Here is a 16,504-nt window from a genome sequence, read left to right as displayed (position 1 = left end):
GGAGGTTTTCCACAAGGGAAAACTTGTCTCAAACTGGTGAAAACTCCAATTCCCCCCTCCCGGGCGAGACGGTCAGATATAGGATGTGTTACATCAGGGTGAGTGACATATGTATTTTATGTAACCATGGAGATTGGAGAGAAATAGATCCAGCAGGTAGGAAAGTCCCGAGGACGCTGGTAGCGCGCTCCGAGATACCTCCTGATATATCCATGATTGGTCACACATTCTCTGGTGTCTATAGCATCTGTATTGTCATGAAGCCTCTGATGTCATAGTGACACTTAACACTGGTGGGTTAGGGAACCACGGTGGGATCAAGATAAAAAAAAAAAGGGGTTAATAAAGTATTTAGGGGGGACTGTTGAGGAGAGCCATAAGATCAAATACTTAATTAACCCCAAGCCATAAGAGATTGAGAGAAATGACCCATAACGTGTATTGTTTGATCTTACATAAGTTTTTTAGATGAAAGTAAGACACTAAAGATGGCTGCCATTTCCTGTATCAGAGAGCCATGTGGCTGCCTGGCTGGTATCCAAGATGACGCCCACCCTGATGACCTCATGGATCCACCCACAGTGACGCCCACCTTGATGACCTCATGGACCAACCCACCCTGATGACCTCATGGATCCACCCATGGACTTGCTCATTGCCCAACCCACTAACCAATGGAATGCATCCGATCACTCCCATTTTAGAGCTAACCGAGCCCCCTTACAGGGGATATGTAACCATGTGTTCTGACTGAATAAAGTCTCTTTTCCCTTGCAGCTGGGCCATAGATTGATCATGGAGAGTTTACATATGACTGTGTGTTGTTATATGTTTATTTCTTTGGTGCGCACCTGATCAATATCCATTAGGCCAGGAGTAGGCAACTTAAGTGAACATTTTATTAAATTGTTCAACCTAACACTCTTACTGGTCAGGTTACACGCAGGGATGGGGGCACCGTGTTCTCTTACTGGTCAGGTTACAGGCAGGGATGGGGGCACCGTGTTCTCTTACTGGTCAGGTTACAGGCAGGGATGGGGGCACCATGTTCTCTTACAGGTCAGGTTACAGGCAGGGATGGGGCACCATGTTCTCTTACAGGTCAGGTTACAGGCAGGGAAGGGGGCACCATGTTCTCTTACAAGTCAGGTTACAGGCAGGGATGGGGCACCATGTTCTCTTACAGGTCAGGTTACACGCAGGGATGGGGCACCATGTTCTCTTACAGGTCAGGTTACACGCAGGGATGGGGGCACCGTGTTCTCTTACTGGTCAGGTTACACGCAGGGATGGGGGCACCGTGTTCTCTTGGAGGTCAGGTTACAGGCAGGGATGGGGGCACCGTGTTCTCTTACAGGTCAGGTTACAGGCAGGGATGGGGCACCATGTTCTCTTACAGGTCAGGTTACACGCAGGGATGGGGCACCATGTTCTCTTACAGGTCAGGTTACACGCAGGGATGGGGCACCATGTTCTCTTACAGGTCAGGTTACACGCAGGGATGGGGCACCATGTTCTCTTACAGGTCAGGTTACACGCAGGGATGGGGGCACCGTGTTCTCTTACTGGTCAGGTTACACGCAGGGATGGGGGCACCGTGTTCTCTTGGAGGTCAGGTTACAGGCAGGGATGGGGGCACCGTGTTCTCTTACAGGTCAGGTTACAGGCAGGGATGGGGACACCGTGTTCTCTTACTGGTCAGGTTACACGCAGGGTTGGGGGCACCGTGCTCTCTTACTTGTCAGGTTACAGGCAGGGATGGGGGCACCGTGTTCTCTTACAGGTCAGGTTACAGGCAGGGATGGGGACACCGTGTTCTCTTACTAGTCAGGTTACAGGCAGGGATGGGGACACCGTGTTCTCTTACTGGTCAGGTTACAGGCAGGGATGGGGGCACCGTGTTCTCTTACAGGTCAGGTTACACGCAGGGATGGGGGCACTGTGTTCTCTTACTGGTCAGGTTACACGCAGGGTTGGGGGCACCGTGTTCTCTTACAGGTCAGGTTACAGGCAGGGATGGGGGCACCGTGTTCTCTTACTAGTCAGGTTACAGGCAGGGATGGGGACACCGTGTTCTCTTACTGGTCAGGTTACAGGCAGGGATGGGGGCACCGTGTTCTCTTACAGGTCAGGTTACACGCAGTGATGGGGGCACTGTGTTCTCTTACTGGTCAGGTTACAGGCAGGGATAGGGGCACCGTGTTCTCTTACTGGTCAGGTTACAGGCAGGGTTGGGGGCACCGTGTTCTCTTACTGGTCAGGTTACACGCAGGGTTGGGGGCACCGTGTTCTCTTACTGGTCAGGTTACAGGCAGGGTTGGGGGCACCGTGTTCTCTTACTGGTCAGGTTACAGGCAGGGTTGGGGGCACCGTGTTCTCTTACTGGTCAGGTTACAGGCAGGGTTGGGGGCACCGTGTTCTCTTACTGGTCAGGTTACAGGCAGGGATGGGGGCACCGTGTCTCTTACTAGTCAGGTTACACGCAGGGATGGGGGCACCGTGTTCCCTTACTGGTCAGGTTACAGGCAGGGATGGGGGCACCGTGTTCTCTTACAGGTCAGGTTACAGGCAGGGATGGGGGCACCGTGTTCTCTTACTGGTCAGGTTACAGGCAGGGATGGGGGCACCGTGTTCTCTTACAGGTCAGGTTACACGCAGGGATGGGGCACCGTGTTCTCTTACAGGTCAGGTTACAGGCAGGGATGGGGCACCGTGTTCTTTTACTAGTCAGGTTACACGCAGGGATGGGGGCACCGTGTTCTCTTACAGGTCAGGTTACACGCAGGGATGGGACACCGTGTTCTCTTACAGGTCAGGTTACAGGCAGGGATGGGGGCACCGTGTTCTCTTACAGTTCAGGTTACAGGCAGGGATGGGGGCACCGTGTTCTCTTACTGGTCAGGTTACAGGCAGGGATGGGGCACCGTGTTCTCTTACTAGTCAGGTTACACGCAGGGATGGGGGCACCGTGTTCTCTTACTGGTCAGGTTACACGCAGGGTTGGGGCACCGTGTTCTTTTACTAGTCAGGTTACAGGCAGGGAAGGGGACACCGTGTTCTCTTACTGGTCAGGTTACACGCAGGGTTGGGGGCACCGTGTTCTCTTACTGGTCAGGTTACAGGCAGGGATGGGGGCACCGTGTTCTTTTACTAGTCAGGTTACAGGCAGGGAAGGGGACACCGTGTTCTCTTACTGGTCAGGTTACACGCAGGGTTGGGGGCACCGTGTTCTCTTACTGGTCAGGTTACAGGCAGGGTTGGGGGCACCGTGTTCTCTTACAGGTCAGGTTACAGGCAGGGTTGGGGGCACCGTGTTCTCTTACTGGTCAGGTTACAGGCAGGGATGGGGCACCGTGTTCTCTTACTAGTCAGGTTACAGGCAGGGAAGGGGACACCGTGTTCTCTTACTGGTCAGGTTACAGGCAGGGATGGGGGCACCGTGTTCTCTTACTGGTCAGGTTACAGGCAGGGATGGGGCACCGTGTTCTCTTACTAGTCAGGTTACAGGCAGGGAAGGGGACACCGTGTTCTCTTACTGGTCAGGTTACACGCAGGGTTGGGGACACCGTGTTCTCTTACTGGTCAGGTTACACGCAGGGTTGGGGGCACCGTGTTCTCTTACTGGTCAGGTTACAGGCAGGGATGGGGCACCGTGTTCTTTTACTAGTCAGGTTACAGGCAGGGAAGGGGACACCGTGTTCTCTTACTGGTCAGGTTACACGCAGGGTTGGGGGCACCGTGTTCTCTTACTGGTCAGGTTACAGGCAGGGTTGGGGGCACCGTGTTCTCTTACAGGTCAGGTTACAGGCAGGGTTGGGGGCACCGTGTTCTCTTACTGGTCAGGTTACAGGCAGGGATGGGGGCACCGTGTTCTCTTACTAGTCAGGTTACAGGCAGGGATGGGGGCACCGTGTTCTCTTACTGGTCAGGTTACACGCAGGGTTGGGGGCACCGTGTTCTCTTACTGGTCAGGTTACAGGCAGGGATGGGGGCACCGTGTCTCTTACTAGTCAGGTTACACGCAGGGATGGGGGCACTGTGTTCCCTTACTGGTCAGGTTACAGGCAGGGATGGGGGCACCGTGTTCTCTTACTAGTCAGGTTACACGCAGGGATGGGGGCACTGTGTTCTCTTACAGGTCAGGTTACAGGCAGGGATGGGGGCACAGTGTTCTCTTACTGGTCAGGTTACACGCAGGGTTGGGGGCACCGTGTTCTCTTACTGGTCAGGTTACAGGCAGGGATGGGGCACCGTGTTCTCTTACTAGTCAGGTTACAGGCAGGGAAGGGGACACCGTGTTCTCTTACTGGTCAGGTTACACGCAGGGTTGGGGACACCGTGTTCTCTTACTGGTCAGGTTACACGCAGGGTTGGGGGCACCGTGTTCTCTTACTGGTCAGGTTACAGGCAGGGATGGGGCACCGTGTTCTCTTACTAGTCAGGTTACAGGCAGGGAAGGGGACACCGTGTTCTCTTACTGGTCAGGTTACACGCAGGGTTGGGGACACCGTGTTCTCTTACTGGTCAGGTTACACGCAGGGTTGGGGGCACCGTGTTCTCTTACTGGTCAGGTTACAGGCAGGGATGGGGGCACCGTGTTCTCTTACTGGTCAGGTTACAGGCAGGGATGGGGACACCGTGTTCTCTTACTGGTCAGGTTACACGCAGGGTTGGGGACACCGTGTTCTCTTACTGGTCAGGTTACACGCAGGGTTGGGGGCACCGTGTTCTCTTACTGGTCAGGTTACAGGCAGGGATGGGGCACCGTGTTGTCTTACTGGTCAGGTTGCATGCAGGGATGGCTCGCCGGAGTAGTTCTTGGAGAATAGTCAGTACACGACCGGGCACTAGGTCACCCTGGATGGAGACGTCGGCGTCATGCCATTGTGAGCTGCTCTTCTGGAACTGCTCCACCTCCAGCCACTGGTGAAGCTTCTCTGGCTCCATCACGGGGCTCATAAGCCGCACTCCTCTTGGGGTGTAGTAACGCCATCTCCTCAAACTCTTCTGGCGGTACCCACTCAGGCCCCGTAGAGGAACCGTCACCAGCAATTGAGATGGGGACAAAACCTGCAATATATGGAGCAAAGTCACCAGAGACCTGGTGGTTTCAGAGCTAACAATGGTGCAACCTGCTGTACACACTCTTATGTGCAGTCACCTTCAGAGACGCATTCTGTGCATTTATCTCCTGCACTTCTTTGGCCTCCTGCGCTCACCGCTCTGACGTCCTGGGTTCATCGCCCTGACAACCTGCACTCACCGTCCTGACGTCCTGTTATCATTCGGTCACCACCCTAATCTCCTGCGCTCACCACTCTGAAGTTCTGCACTCACCATCTGGACTTCCTTCAGTCACTTCTCTGCCCTCCTGCGCTCACTGCCCTGATCTGTGCTCACTGCTCTGACCTCCTGTACGCGCTGCTCTAAACTCCTATGCTGATTGTTCTGACCCAGTGTGCTCGCCAAGTGACCTCCTGTGCTCATAGCCCTTACTCTCATTGCTTTGACTTCCTGTACTTACTGCTCTGAACTCCTTCACTCACTGCTCTGACTTCCTACTCTCATTGTTCTAATTTCTCGCGCTCACCGCTCTGACATCACGCACTCACCACTCTGATGTCCTGCACTCATCGCTTGGACTTTCTTCAGTCACTTTTCTGCCCTCCCATGCTCAACGCTCTGACGTCCTGCGCACCCCGCTCTGACATCACGCGCTCACCTCTGACGTCCCGCGCTCACTGCTCTGACGTCCTGCGCTCATCTCTCTGACATCACGCGCTCACCGCTCTGACATCCCGTGCTCACCACTCTGACATTCTGCGCTCACCGCTCTGACGTCCTGCGCTCACCACTCTGACATTCTGCGCTCACCGCTCTGACGTCCCGCGCTCACTGCTCTGACATTCTGCACTCACCGCTCTTACGTCCCGCGCTCACCGCTCTGACGTTCCGTGCTCACCGCTCTGACGTACTGCGCTCATCACTCTGAAGTTTCGCGCTCACCGCTCTGACGTCCTGCACTCATCACTTGGACATTCTTCAGTCACTTTTCTGCCCTCCCGCGCTCACCGCTCTGATGTCCTGCACTCACCACTCTGACATACCACGCTCACCGCTCTGACATCCCATGCTCAACGCTCTGACGTCCTGCGCACCCCGCTCTGACATCACGCGCTCACCGCTCTGACATCCCGTGCTCACCACTCTGACGTCCTGCGCTCACCACTCTGACATTCTGCGCTCACCGCTCTGACATCACGCGCTCACCTCTGACGTCCCGCGCTCACCGCTCTGACGTTCCGTGCTCACCGCTCTGACGTCCCGCGCTCACTGCTCTGACATTCTGCGCTCACCGCTCTTACGTCCCGCGCTCACCGCTCTGACGTCCCGCGCTCACTGCTCTGATGTCACGCGCTCACCGCTCTGATGTCCCGCGCTCACCGCTCTGACGTCCTGCACTCATCGCTTGGACTTTCTTCAGTCACTTTTCTGCCCTCCCGCGCTCACTGCTCTGATGTCCCACGCTCACCGCTCTGACGTCCTGCACTCACCACTCTGACATCCCACGCTCACCGCTCTGACGTCCTGCGCTCACCGCTCTCACATCACGCACTCACCGCTCTGACGTCCTGCGCACCCCGCTCTGACGTCCTGCACTCACCGCTCTGACATCACACGCTCACCTCTGATGTCCCGCGCTCACCGCTGACATCCCGCGCTCACTGCTCTGACATTCTGCGCTCACCGCTCTTACGTCCCGCGCTCACCGCTCTGACGTCCTGCGCTCATCTCTCTGACATCACGCGCTCACCGCTCTGACATCCCGTGCTCACCACTCTGACGTCCTGCGCTCACCACTCTGACATTCTGCGCTCACCGCTCTGACATCACGCGCTCACCTCTGATGTCCCGCGCTCACCGCTCTGACGTCCCGCGCTCACCGCTCTGACATTCTGCGCTCACCGCTCTTACGTCCCGCGCTCACCGCTCTGACGTTCCGTGCTCACCGCTCTGACGTACTGCGCTCATCACTCTGAAGTTCCACGCTCACCGCTCTGACGTCCTGCGCTGACGTCCTGTGCACACCACTTGGAATTTCTTCAGTCACTTCTCTGCGCAGACCGCTCTGACGTCCCGCGCTCATCGCTCTGATGTCCCGTGCTCACCGCTCTGATGTCCCGCGCTCACCGCTCTGACGTCCCGCGCTCATCGCTCTGATGTCCCGTGCTCACCGCTCTGATGTCCCGCGCTCACCGCTCTGACGTCCCGCGCTCATCGCTCTGATGTCCCGTGCTCACCGCTCTGATGTCCCGTGCTCACCCCTCTGACGTCCCCCGCTCACCGCTCTGACATTCTGCGCTCACCGCTCTGACGTCCCGCGCTCACCCCTCTGATGTCCCGCGCTCACCACTCTGACGTCCCGCGCTCACCGCTCTGATGTCCCGCGCTCACCACTCTGACATTCTGCGCTCACCACTCTGACATTCTGCGCTCACCGCTCTGACATCACGCGCTCACCTCTGATGTCCCGCGCTCACCGCTCTGACGTCCCGCGCTCACCGCTCTGACATTCTGCGCTCACCGCTCTTACGTCCCGCGCTCACCGCTCTGACGTTCCGTGCTCACCGCTCTGACGTACTGCGCTCATCACTCTGAAGTTCCACGCTCACCGCTCTGACGTCCTGCGCTGACGTCCTGTGCACACCACTTGGAATTTCTTCAGTCACTTCTCTGCGCAGACCGCTCTGACGTCCCGCGCTCATCGCTCTGATGTCCCGTGCTCACCGCTCTGATGTCCCGCGCTCACCGCTCTGACGTCCCGCGCTCATCGCTCTGATGTCCCGTGCTCACCGCTCTGATGTCCCGCGCTCACCGCTCTGACGTCCCGCGCTCATCGCTCTGATGTCCCGTGCTCACCGCTCTGATGTCCCGTGCTCACCCCTCTGACGTCCCCCGCTCACCGCTCTGACATTCTGCGCTCACCGCTCTGACGTCCCGCGCTCACCCCTCTGATGTCCCGCGCTCACCACTCTGACGTCCCGCGCTCACCGCTCTGATGTCCCGCGCTCACCGCTCTGACGTCCCGCGCTCACCGCTCTGATGTCCCGCGCTCACCGCTCTGACGTCCCGCGCTCATCGCTCTGATGTCCTGTGCTCACCGCTCTGATGTCCCGTGCTCACCACTCTGACGTCCCCCGCTCACCGCTCTGACATTCTGCGCTCACCGCTCTGACGTCCCGCGCTCACTGCGCTGACATCCTGCACTCACCACTTGGACTTTCTTCAGTGACTTCTCTGCCCTCCTGCGCTCACCGCTCTGACGTCCTGCACTCACCACTCTGACATCCCATGCTCACCGCTCTGACATCCTGCGCACCCCGCTCTGACATCACGCGCTCACCTCTGACGTCCCGCGCTCACCGCTGACATCCCGCGCTCACCGCTCTGACGTCCTGCGCACCCTGCTCTGACATCACGCGCTCACCTCTGACGTCCCGCGCTCACCGCTGACATCCCGCGCTCACTGCTCTGACATTCTGCGCTCACCGCTCTTACGTCCCGCGCTCACCGCTCTGACGTCCTGCGCTCATCGCTCTGACATCACGCGCTCACCGCTCTGACATCCCGTGCTCACCACTCTGACGTCCTGCGCTCACCACTCTGACATCACGCGCTCACCTCTGATGTCCCACGCTCACCGCTCTGACGTCCCGCGCTCACCTCTCTGACGTCCCGCGCTCACTGCTCTGACATTCTGCGCTCACCGCTCTGACGTCCCGCGCTCACCGCTCTGACGTTCCGTGCTCACCGCTCTGACGTACTGCGCTCATCACTCTGAAGTTCCGCGCTCACCGCTCTGACGTCCTGCGCTGACGTCCTGTGCACACCACTTGGAATTTCTTCAGTCACTTCTCTGCGCAGACCGCTCTGACGTCCCGCGCTCACCGCTCTGATGTCCCGCGCTCATCGCTCTGATGTCCCGTGCTCACCGCTCTGATGTCCCGCGCTCACCGCTCTGATGTCCCGTGCTCACCGCTCTGATGTCCCGTGCTCACCACTCTGACATCCCCCGCTCACTGCGCTGACATCCTGCACTCACCACTTGGACTTTCTTCAGTCACTTCTCTGCCCTCCTGCGCTCACCGCTCTGACGTCTCACGCTCACCGCTCTGACGTCCTGCACTCACCACTTGGACTTTCTTCAGTCACTTCTCTGCCCTCCTGCACTCACTTCTCTGCCCTCCTGCGCTCACCGCTCTTACGTCCCGCGCTCACCGCTCTGACGTCCTGCGCTCATCTCTCTGACATCACGCGCTCACCGCTCTGACGTCCCGTGCTCACCACTCTGACGTCCCCCGCTCACTGCGCTGACATCCTGCACTCACCACTTGGACTTTCTTCAGTGACTTCTCTGCCCTCCTGCGCTCACCGCTCTGACGTCCTGCACTCACCACTTGGACTTTCTTCAGTCACTTCTCTGCCCTCCTGCGCTCACCGCTCTGACGTCCCACGCTCACCACTCTGATGTCCTGCACTCACCACTTGGACTTTCTTCAGTCACTTCTCTGCCCTCCTGCGCTCACCGCTCTGACGTCTCACGCTCACCGCTCTGACGTCCTGCACTCACCACTTGGACTTTCTTCAGTCACTTCTCTGCCCTCCTGCACTCACTTCTCTGCCCTCCTGCGCTCACCGCTCTTACGTCCCGCGCTCACCGCTCTGACGTCCTGCGCTCATCTCTCTGACATCACGCGCTCACCGCTCTGACGTCCCGTGCTCACCACTCTGACGTCCTGCGCTCACCACTCTGACATTCTGTGCTCACCGCTCTGACATCACGCGCTCACCTCTGATGTCCCGCGCTCACCGCTCTGACGTCCCGCGCTCACTGCTCTGACATTCTGCGCTCACCGCTCTGACGTTCTGTGCTCACCGCTCTGACGTACTGCGCTCATCACTCTGAAGTTCCGCGCTCACCACTCTGACGTCCTGCGCTGACGTCCTGTGCACACCACTTGGAATTTCTTCAGTCACTTCTCTGCGCAGACCGCTCTGACGTCCCGCGCTCACCGCTCTGATGTCCCGCGCTCACCGCTCTGACGTCCCGCGCTCATCGCTCTGATGTCCCGTGCTCACCGCTCTGATGTCCCGTGCTCACCACTCTGACGTCCCCCGCTCACCGCTCTGACATTCTGCGCTCACCGCTCTGACGTCCCGCGCTCACTGCGCTGACATCCTGCACTCACCACTTGGACTTTCTTCAGTGACTTCTCTGCCCTCCTGCGCTCACCGCTCTGACGTCCTGCACTCACCACTTGGACTTTCTTCAGTCACTTCTCTGCCCTCCTGCACTCACTTCTCTGCCCTCCTGCGCTCACCGCTCTGACGTACCACGCTCACCGCTCTGATGTCCTGCACTCACCACTTGGACTTTCTTCAGTCACTTCTCTGCCCTCCTGCACTCACTTCTCTGCCCTCCTGCGCTCACCGCTCTGACGTCCCACGCTCACCACTCTGATGTCCTGCACTCACCACTTGGACTTTCTTCAGTCACTTCTCTGCCCTCCTGCACTCACCGCTCTGACGTCCTGCACTCACCACTTGGACTTTCTTCAGTCACTTCTCTGCCCTCCTGCGCTCACCGCTCTGACGTCTCACGCTCACCGCTCTGACGTCCTGCACTCACCACTTGGACTTTCTTCAGTCACTTTTCTGCCCTCCTGCACTCACTTCTCTGCCCTCCTGCGCTCACCGCTCTGACGTACCACGCTCACCGCTCTGATGTCCTGCACTCACCACTTGGACTTTCTTCAGTCACTTCTCTGCCCTCCTGCACTCACTTCTCTGCCCTCCTGCGCTCACCGCTCTGACGTCCCACGCTCACCACTCTGATGTCCTGCACTCACCACTTGGATTTTCTTCAGTCACTTCTCTGCCCTCCTGCACTCACCGCTCTGACGTCCTGCACTCACCACTTGGACTTTCTTCAGTCACTTCTCTGCCCTCCTGCACTCACTTCTCTGCCCTCCTGCGCTCACCGCTCTGACGTACCACGCTCACCGCTCTGATGTCCTGCACTCACCACTTGGACTTTCTTCAGTCACTTCTCTGCCCTCCTGCGCTCACCGCTCTGACGTCCCGCGCTCACCGCTCTGACGTCCCGCACTCACCGCTCTGACGTCCCGCGCTCACTGCTCTGATGTCACGCGCTCACCGCTCTGATGTCCCGCGCTCACCGCTCTGATGTCCCGCGCTCACCGCTCTGATGTCCCGCGCTCACCGCTCTGACGTCCTGCACTCATCGCTTGGACTTTCTTCAGTCACTTTTCTGCCCTCCCGCGCTCACTGCTCTGATGTCCCACGCTCACCGCTCTGACGTCCTGCACTCACCACTCTGACATCCCACGCTCACCGCTCTGACGTCCTGCGCTCACCGCTCTCACATCACGCACTCACCGCTCTGACGTCCTGCGCACCCCGCTCTGACGTCCTGCGCTCACCGCTCTGACATCACACGCTCACCTCTGATGTCCCGCGCTCACCGCTGACATCCTGCGCCCACTGCTCTGACATTCTGCGCTCACCGCTCTTACGTCCCGCGCTCACCGCTCTGACGTCCTGCGCTCATCTCTCTGACATCACGCGCTCACCGCTCTGACATCCCGTGCTCACCACTCTGACGTCCTGCGCTCACCACTCTGACATTCTGCGCTCACCGCTCTGACATCACGCGCTCACCTCTGATGTCCCGCGCTCACCGCTCTGACGTCCCGCGCTCACCGCTCTGACATTCTGCGCTCACCGCTCTTACGTCCCGCGCTCACCGCTCTGACGTTCCGTGCTCACCGCTCTGACGTACTGCGCTCATCACTCTGAAGTTCCACGCTCACCGCTCTGACGTCCTGCGCTGACGTCCTGTGCACACCACTTGGAATTTCTTCAGTCACTTCTCTGCGCAGACCGCTCTGACGTCCCGCGCTCACCGCTCTGATGTCCCGCGCTCACCGCTCTGACGTCCCGCGCTCATCGCTCTGATGTCCCGTGCTCACCGCTCTGATGTCCCGCGCTCACCGCTCTGACGTCCCGCGCTCATCGCTCTGATGTCCCGTGCTCACCGCTCTGATGTCCCGTGCTCACCACTCTGACGTCCCCCGCTCACCGCTCTGACATTCTGCGCTCACCGCTCTGACGTCCCGCGCTCACTGCGCTGACATCCTGCACTCACCACTTGGACTTTCTTCAGTGACTTCTCTGCCCTCCTGCGCTCACCGCTCTGACGTCCTGCACTCACCACTTGGACTTTCTTCAGTCACTTCTCTGCCCTCCTGCACTCACTTCTCTGCCCTCCTGCGCTCACCGCTCTGACGTCCCACGCTCACCACTCTGATGTCCTGCACTCACCACTTGGACTTTCTTCAGTCACTTCTCTGCCCTCCTGCACTCACCGCTCTGACGTCCTGCACTCACCACTTGGACTTTCTTCAGTCACTTCTCTGCCCTCCTGCACTTACTTCTCTGCCCTCCTGCGCTCACCGCTCTGACGTACCACGCTCACCGCTCTGATGTCCTGCACTCACCACTTGGACTTTCTTCAGTCACTTCTCTGCCCTCCTGCGCTCACCGCTCTGACGTCCCACGCTCACCGCTCTGACGTCCCGCGCTCACCGCTCTGATGTCCCGCGCTCACCGCTCTGACGTCCTGCGCTCACTGCTCTGATGTCCTGCACTGACCTCTTGGACTTTCTTCAGTCACTTCTCTGCCCTCCTGCTCTCACCGCTCTGACGTCCCGCACTCACCGCTCTGATGTCCTGCACTCACCACTCTGACGTCCTGCACTCACCACTTGGACTTTCTTCAGTCACTTCTCTGCCCTCCTGCGCTCACCACTCTGACGTCCCGCGCTCACCGCTCTGACGTCCCGCGCTCACCGCTCTGATGTCCTGCACTCACCACTTGGACTTTCTTCAGTCACTTCTCTGCCCTCCTGCGCTCACCGCTCTGATGTCCCACGCTCACCGCTCTGATGTCCCGCACTCACCGCTCTGACGTCCCGCGCTCACTGCTCTGATGTCACGCGCTCACCGCTCTGATGTCCCGCGCTCACCGCTCTGATGTCCCGCGCTCACCGCTCTGATGTCCCGCGCTCACCGCTCTGACGTCCTGCACTCACCACTCTGACATCCCACGCTCACCGCTCTGACGTCCTGCACTCACCGCTCTCACATCACGCACTCACCGCTCTGACGTCCTGCGCACCCCGCTCTGACGTCCTGCGCTCACCGCTCTGACATCACACGCTCACCTCTGATGTCCCGCGCTCACCGCTGACATCCCGCGCTCACTGCTCTGATATTCTGCGCTCACCGCTCTGACGTCCTGCGCTCATCTCTCTGACATCACGCGCTCACCGCTCTGACATCCCTTGCTCACCACTCTGACGTCCTGCGCTCACCACTCTGACATTCTGCGCTCACCGCTCTGACATCACGCGCTCACCTCTGATGTCCCGCGCTCACCACTCTGACGTCCCGCGCTCACCGCTCTGACATTCTGCGCTCACCGCTCTTACGTCCCGCGCTCACCGCTCTGACGTTCCGTGCTCACCGCTCTGACGTACTGCGCTCATCACTCTGAAGTTCCACGCTCACCGCTCTGACGTCCTGCGCTGACGTCCTGTGCACACCACTTGGAATTTCTTCAGTCACTTCTCTGCGCAGACCGCTCTGACGTCCCGCGCTCACCGCTCTGATGTCCCGCGCTCACCGCTCTGACGTCCCGCGCTCATCGCTCTGATGTCCCGTGCTCACCGCTCTGATGTCCCGCGCTCACCGCTCTGACGTACCGCGCTCATCGCTCTGATGTCCCGTGCTCACCGCTCTGATGTCCCGCGCTCACCGCTCTGACATTCTGCGCTCACCGCTCTGACGTCCCGCGCTCACTGCGCTGACATCCTGCACTCACCACTTGGACTTTCTTCAGTGACTTCTCTGCCCTCCTGCGCTCACCGCTCTGACGTCCTGCACTCACCACTTGGACTTTCTTCAGTCACTTCTCTGCCCTCCTGCACTTACTTCTCTGCCCTCCTGCGCTCACCGCTCTGACGTCCCACGCTCACCGCTCTGACGTCCCGCGCTCACCGCTCTGATGTCCCGCGCTCACCGCTCTGACGTCCTGCGCTCACTGCTCTGATGTCCTGCACTGACCTCTTGGACTTTCTTCAGTCACTTCTCTGCCCTCCTGCTCTCACCGCTCTGACGTCCCGCACTCACCGCTCTGATGTCCTGCGCTCACCACTCTGACGTCCTGCACTCACCACTTGGACTTTCTTCAGTCACTTCTCTGCCCTCCTGCGCTCACCACTCTGACGTCCCGCGCTCACCGCTCTGACGTCCCGCGCTCACCGCTCTGATGTCCTGCACTCACCACTTGGACTTTCTTCAGTCACTTCTCTGCCCTCCTGCGCTCACCGCTCTGACGTCCTGCGCTCACCACTTTGACTTTCTTCAGTCACTTCTCTGCCCTCCTGCGCTCACCGCTCTGATGTCCCACGCTCACCGCTCTGATGTCCTGCACTCACCACTTGGACTTTCTTCAGTCACTTCTCTGCCCTCCTGCGCTCACCGCTCTGACGTCCTGCGCTCACCACTTGGACTTTCTTCAGTCACTTCTCTGCCCTCCTGCGCTCACCGCTCTGATGTCCCACGCTCACCGCTCTGATGTCCTGCACTCACCGCTCTGACGTCCCGCGCTCACCGCTCTGACGTCCCGCGCTCACCGCTCTGATGTCCCGCGCTCACCGCTCTGATGTCCCGCGCTCACCGCTCTGATGTCCCGCGCTCACCGCTCTGACATCCCACGCTCACCGCTCTGATGTCCTGCACTCACCACTTGGACTGTCTTCAGTAACTTCTCTGCCCTCCTGCGCTCACCGCTCTGACGTCCCGCACTCACCGCTCTGACGTACTGCGCTCATCACTGTGACATCCCCCGCTCACCGCTCTGACATTCTGCGCTCACGGCTCTGACGTCCCATGCTCACCGCTCTGACGTCCTGCACTCACCACTTGGACTTTCTTCAGTCACTTCTCTGCCCTGCTGCGCTCACCGCTCTGACATCCTGCGCTCACCACTTGGACTTTCTTCAGTCACTTCTCTGCCCTCCTGCGCACACCGCTCTGACGTCCTGCGCTCACCACTTGGACTTTCTTCAGTCACTTCTCTGCCCTGCTGCGCTCACCGCTCTGACATCCTGCGCTCACCACTTGGACTTTCTTCAGTCACTTCTCTGCCCTCCTGCGCTCACCGCTCTGATGTCCCGCGCTCACCGCTCTGATGTCCCGCGCTCAACGCTCTGACATCCCACGCTCACCGCTCTGACGTCCTGCACTCACCACTTGGACTGTCTTCAGTAACTTCTCTGCCCTCCTGCGCTCACCGGTCTAACGTGCCGCGCTCACCGCTCTGACGTACTGCGCTCATCACTGTGACGTCCCCCGCTCACCGCTGACATTCTGCGCTCACCACTTGGACTTTCTTCAGTCACTTTTCTGCCCTCCTGCGCTCACCGCTCTGACGTCCTGTGCACACCACTTGGAATTTCTTCAGTCAATTCACTGCGCAGACCGCTCTGACGTCCCGCGCTCACCGCTCTGATGTCCCGCGCTCACCGCTCTGACGTCCCGCGCTCATCGCTCTGATGTCCCGTGCTCACCACTCTGACGTCCCCCGCTCACCGCTCTGACATTCTGCGCTCACCGCTCTGACGTCCTGCACTCACCACTTGGACTTTCTTCAGTCACTTCTCTGCCCTCCTGCACTCACTTCTCTGCCCTCCTGCGCTCACCGCTCTGACGTCCCACGCTCACCACTCTGATGTCCTGCACTCACCACTTGGACTTTCTTCAGTCACTTCTCTGCCCTCCTGCACTCACCGCTCTGACGTCCTGCACTCACCACTTGGACTTTCTTCAGTCACTTCTCTGCCCTCCTGCACTTACTTCTCTGCCCTCCTGCGCTCACCGCTCTGACGTCCCACGCTCACCGCTCTGACGTCCCGCGCTCACCGCTCTGATGTCCCGCGCTCACCGCTCTGACGTCCTGCGCTCACTGCTCTGATGTCCTGCACTGACCTCTTGGACTTTCTTCAGTCACTTCTCTGCCCTCCTGCTCTCACCGCTCTGACGTCCCGCACTCACCGCTCTGATGTCCTGCGCTCACCACTCTGACGTCCTGCACTCACCACTTGGACTTTCTTCAGTCACTTCTCTGCCCTCCTGCGCTCACCGCTGTGACGTCCCGCGCTCACCGCTCTGATGTCCTGCACTCACCACTTGGACTTTCTTCAGTCACTTCTCTGCCCTCCTGCGCTCACCGCTCTGACGTCCTGCGCTCACCACTTGGACTTTCTTCAGTCACTTCTCTGCCCTCCTGCGCTCACCGCTCTGATGTCCCACGCTCACCGCTCTGATGTCCTGCACTCACCGCTCTGACGTCCCGCGC

At 59.1% G+C, this 16,504-nt stretch overlaps 1 protein-coding gene across 1 annotated transcript in view; it reads right to left on the bottom strand.

Moving 5' to 3' along the window:
* The window catches only part of MAB21L3 (mab-21 like 3), a 105,856-nt gene that overhangs the window by 27,427 nt on the left and 61,925 nt on the right, over window positions 1-16,504 (bottom strand). Inside the window, exon 3 of the mRNA XM_069760013.1 lies at window positions 4,779-5,070. Within this exon, the coding sequence (XP_069616114.1) occupies window positions 4,779-5,070 (292 nt within the window). The remainder of the gene's footprint in view (window positions 1-4,778; window positions 5,071-16,504) is intronic.

Source organism: Ranitomeya imitator, chromosome 3 (assembly GCF_032444005.1).
Source record: "Ranitomeya imitator isolate aRanImi1 chromosome 3, aRanImi1.pri, whole genome shotgun sequence".
Classification (NCBI taxonomy): domain Eukaryota; kingdom Metazoa; phylum Chordata; class Amphibia; order Anura; family Dendrobatidae; genus Ranitomeya; species Ranitomeya imitator.
Note: the sequence above shows the minus strand (reverse complement) of the source record. Positions and strands in the feature narration are given on the sequence as shown.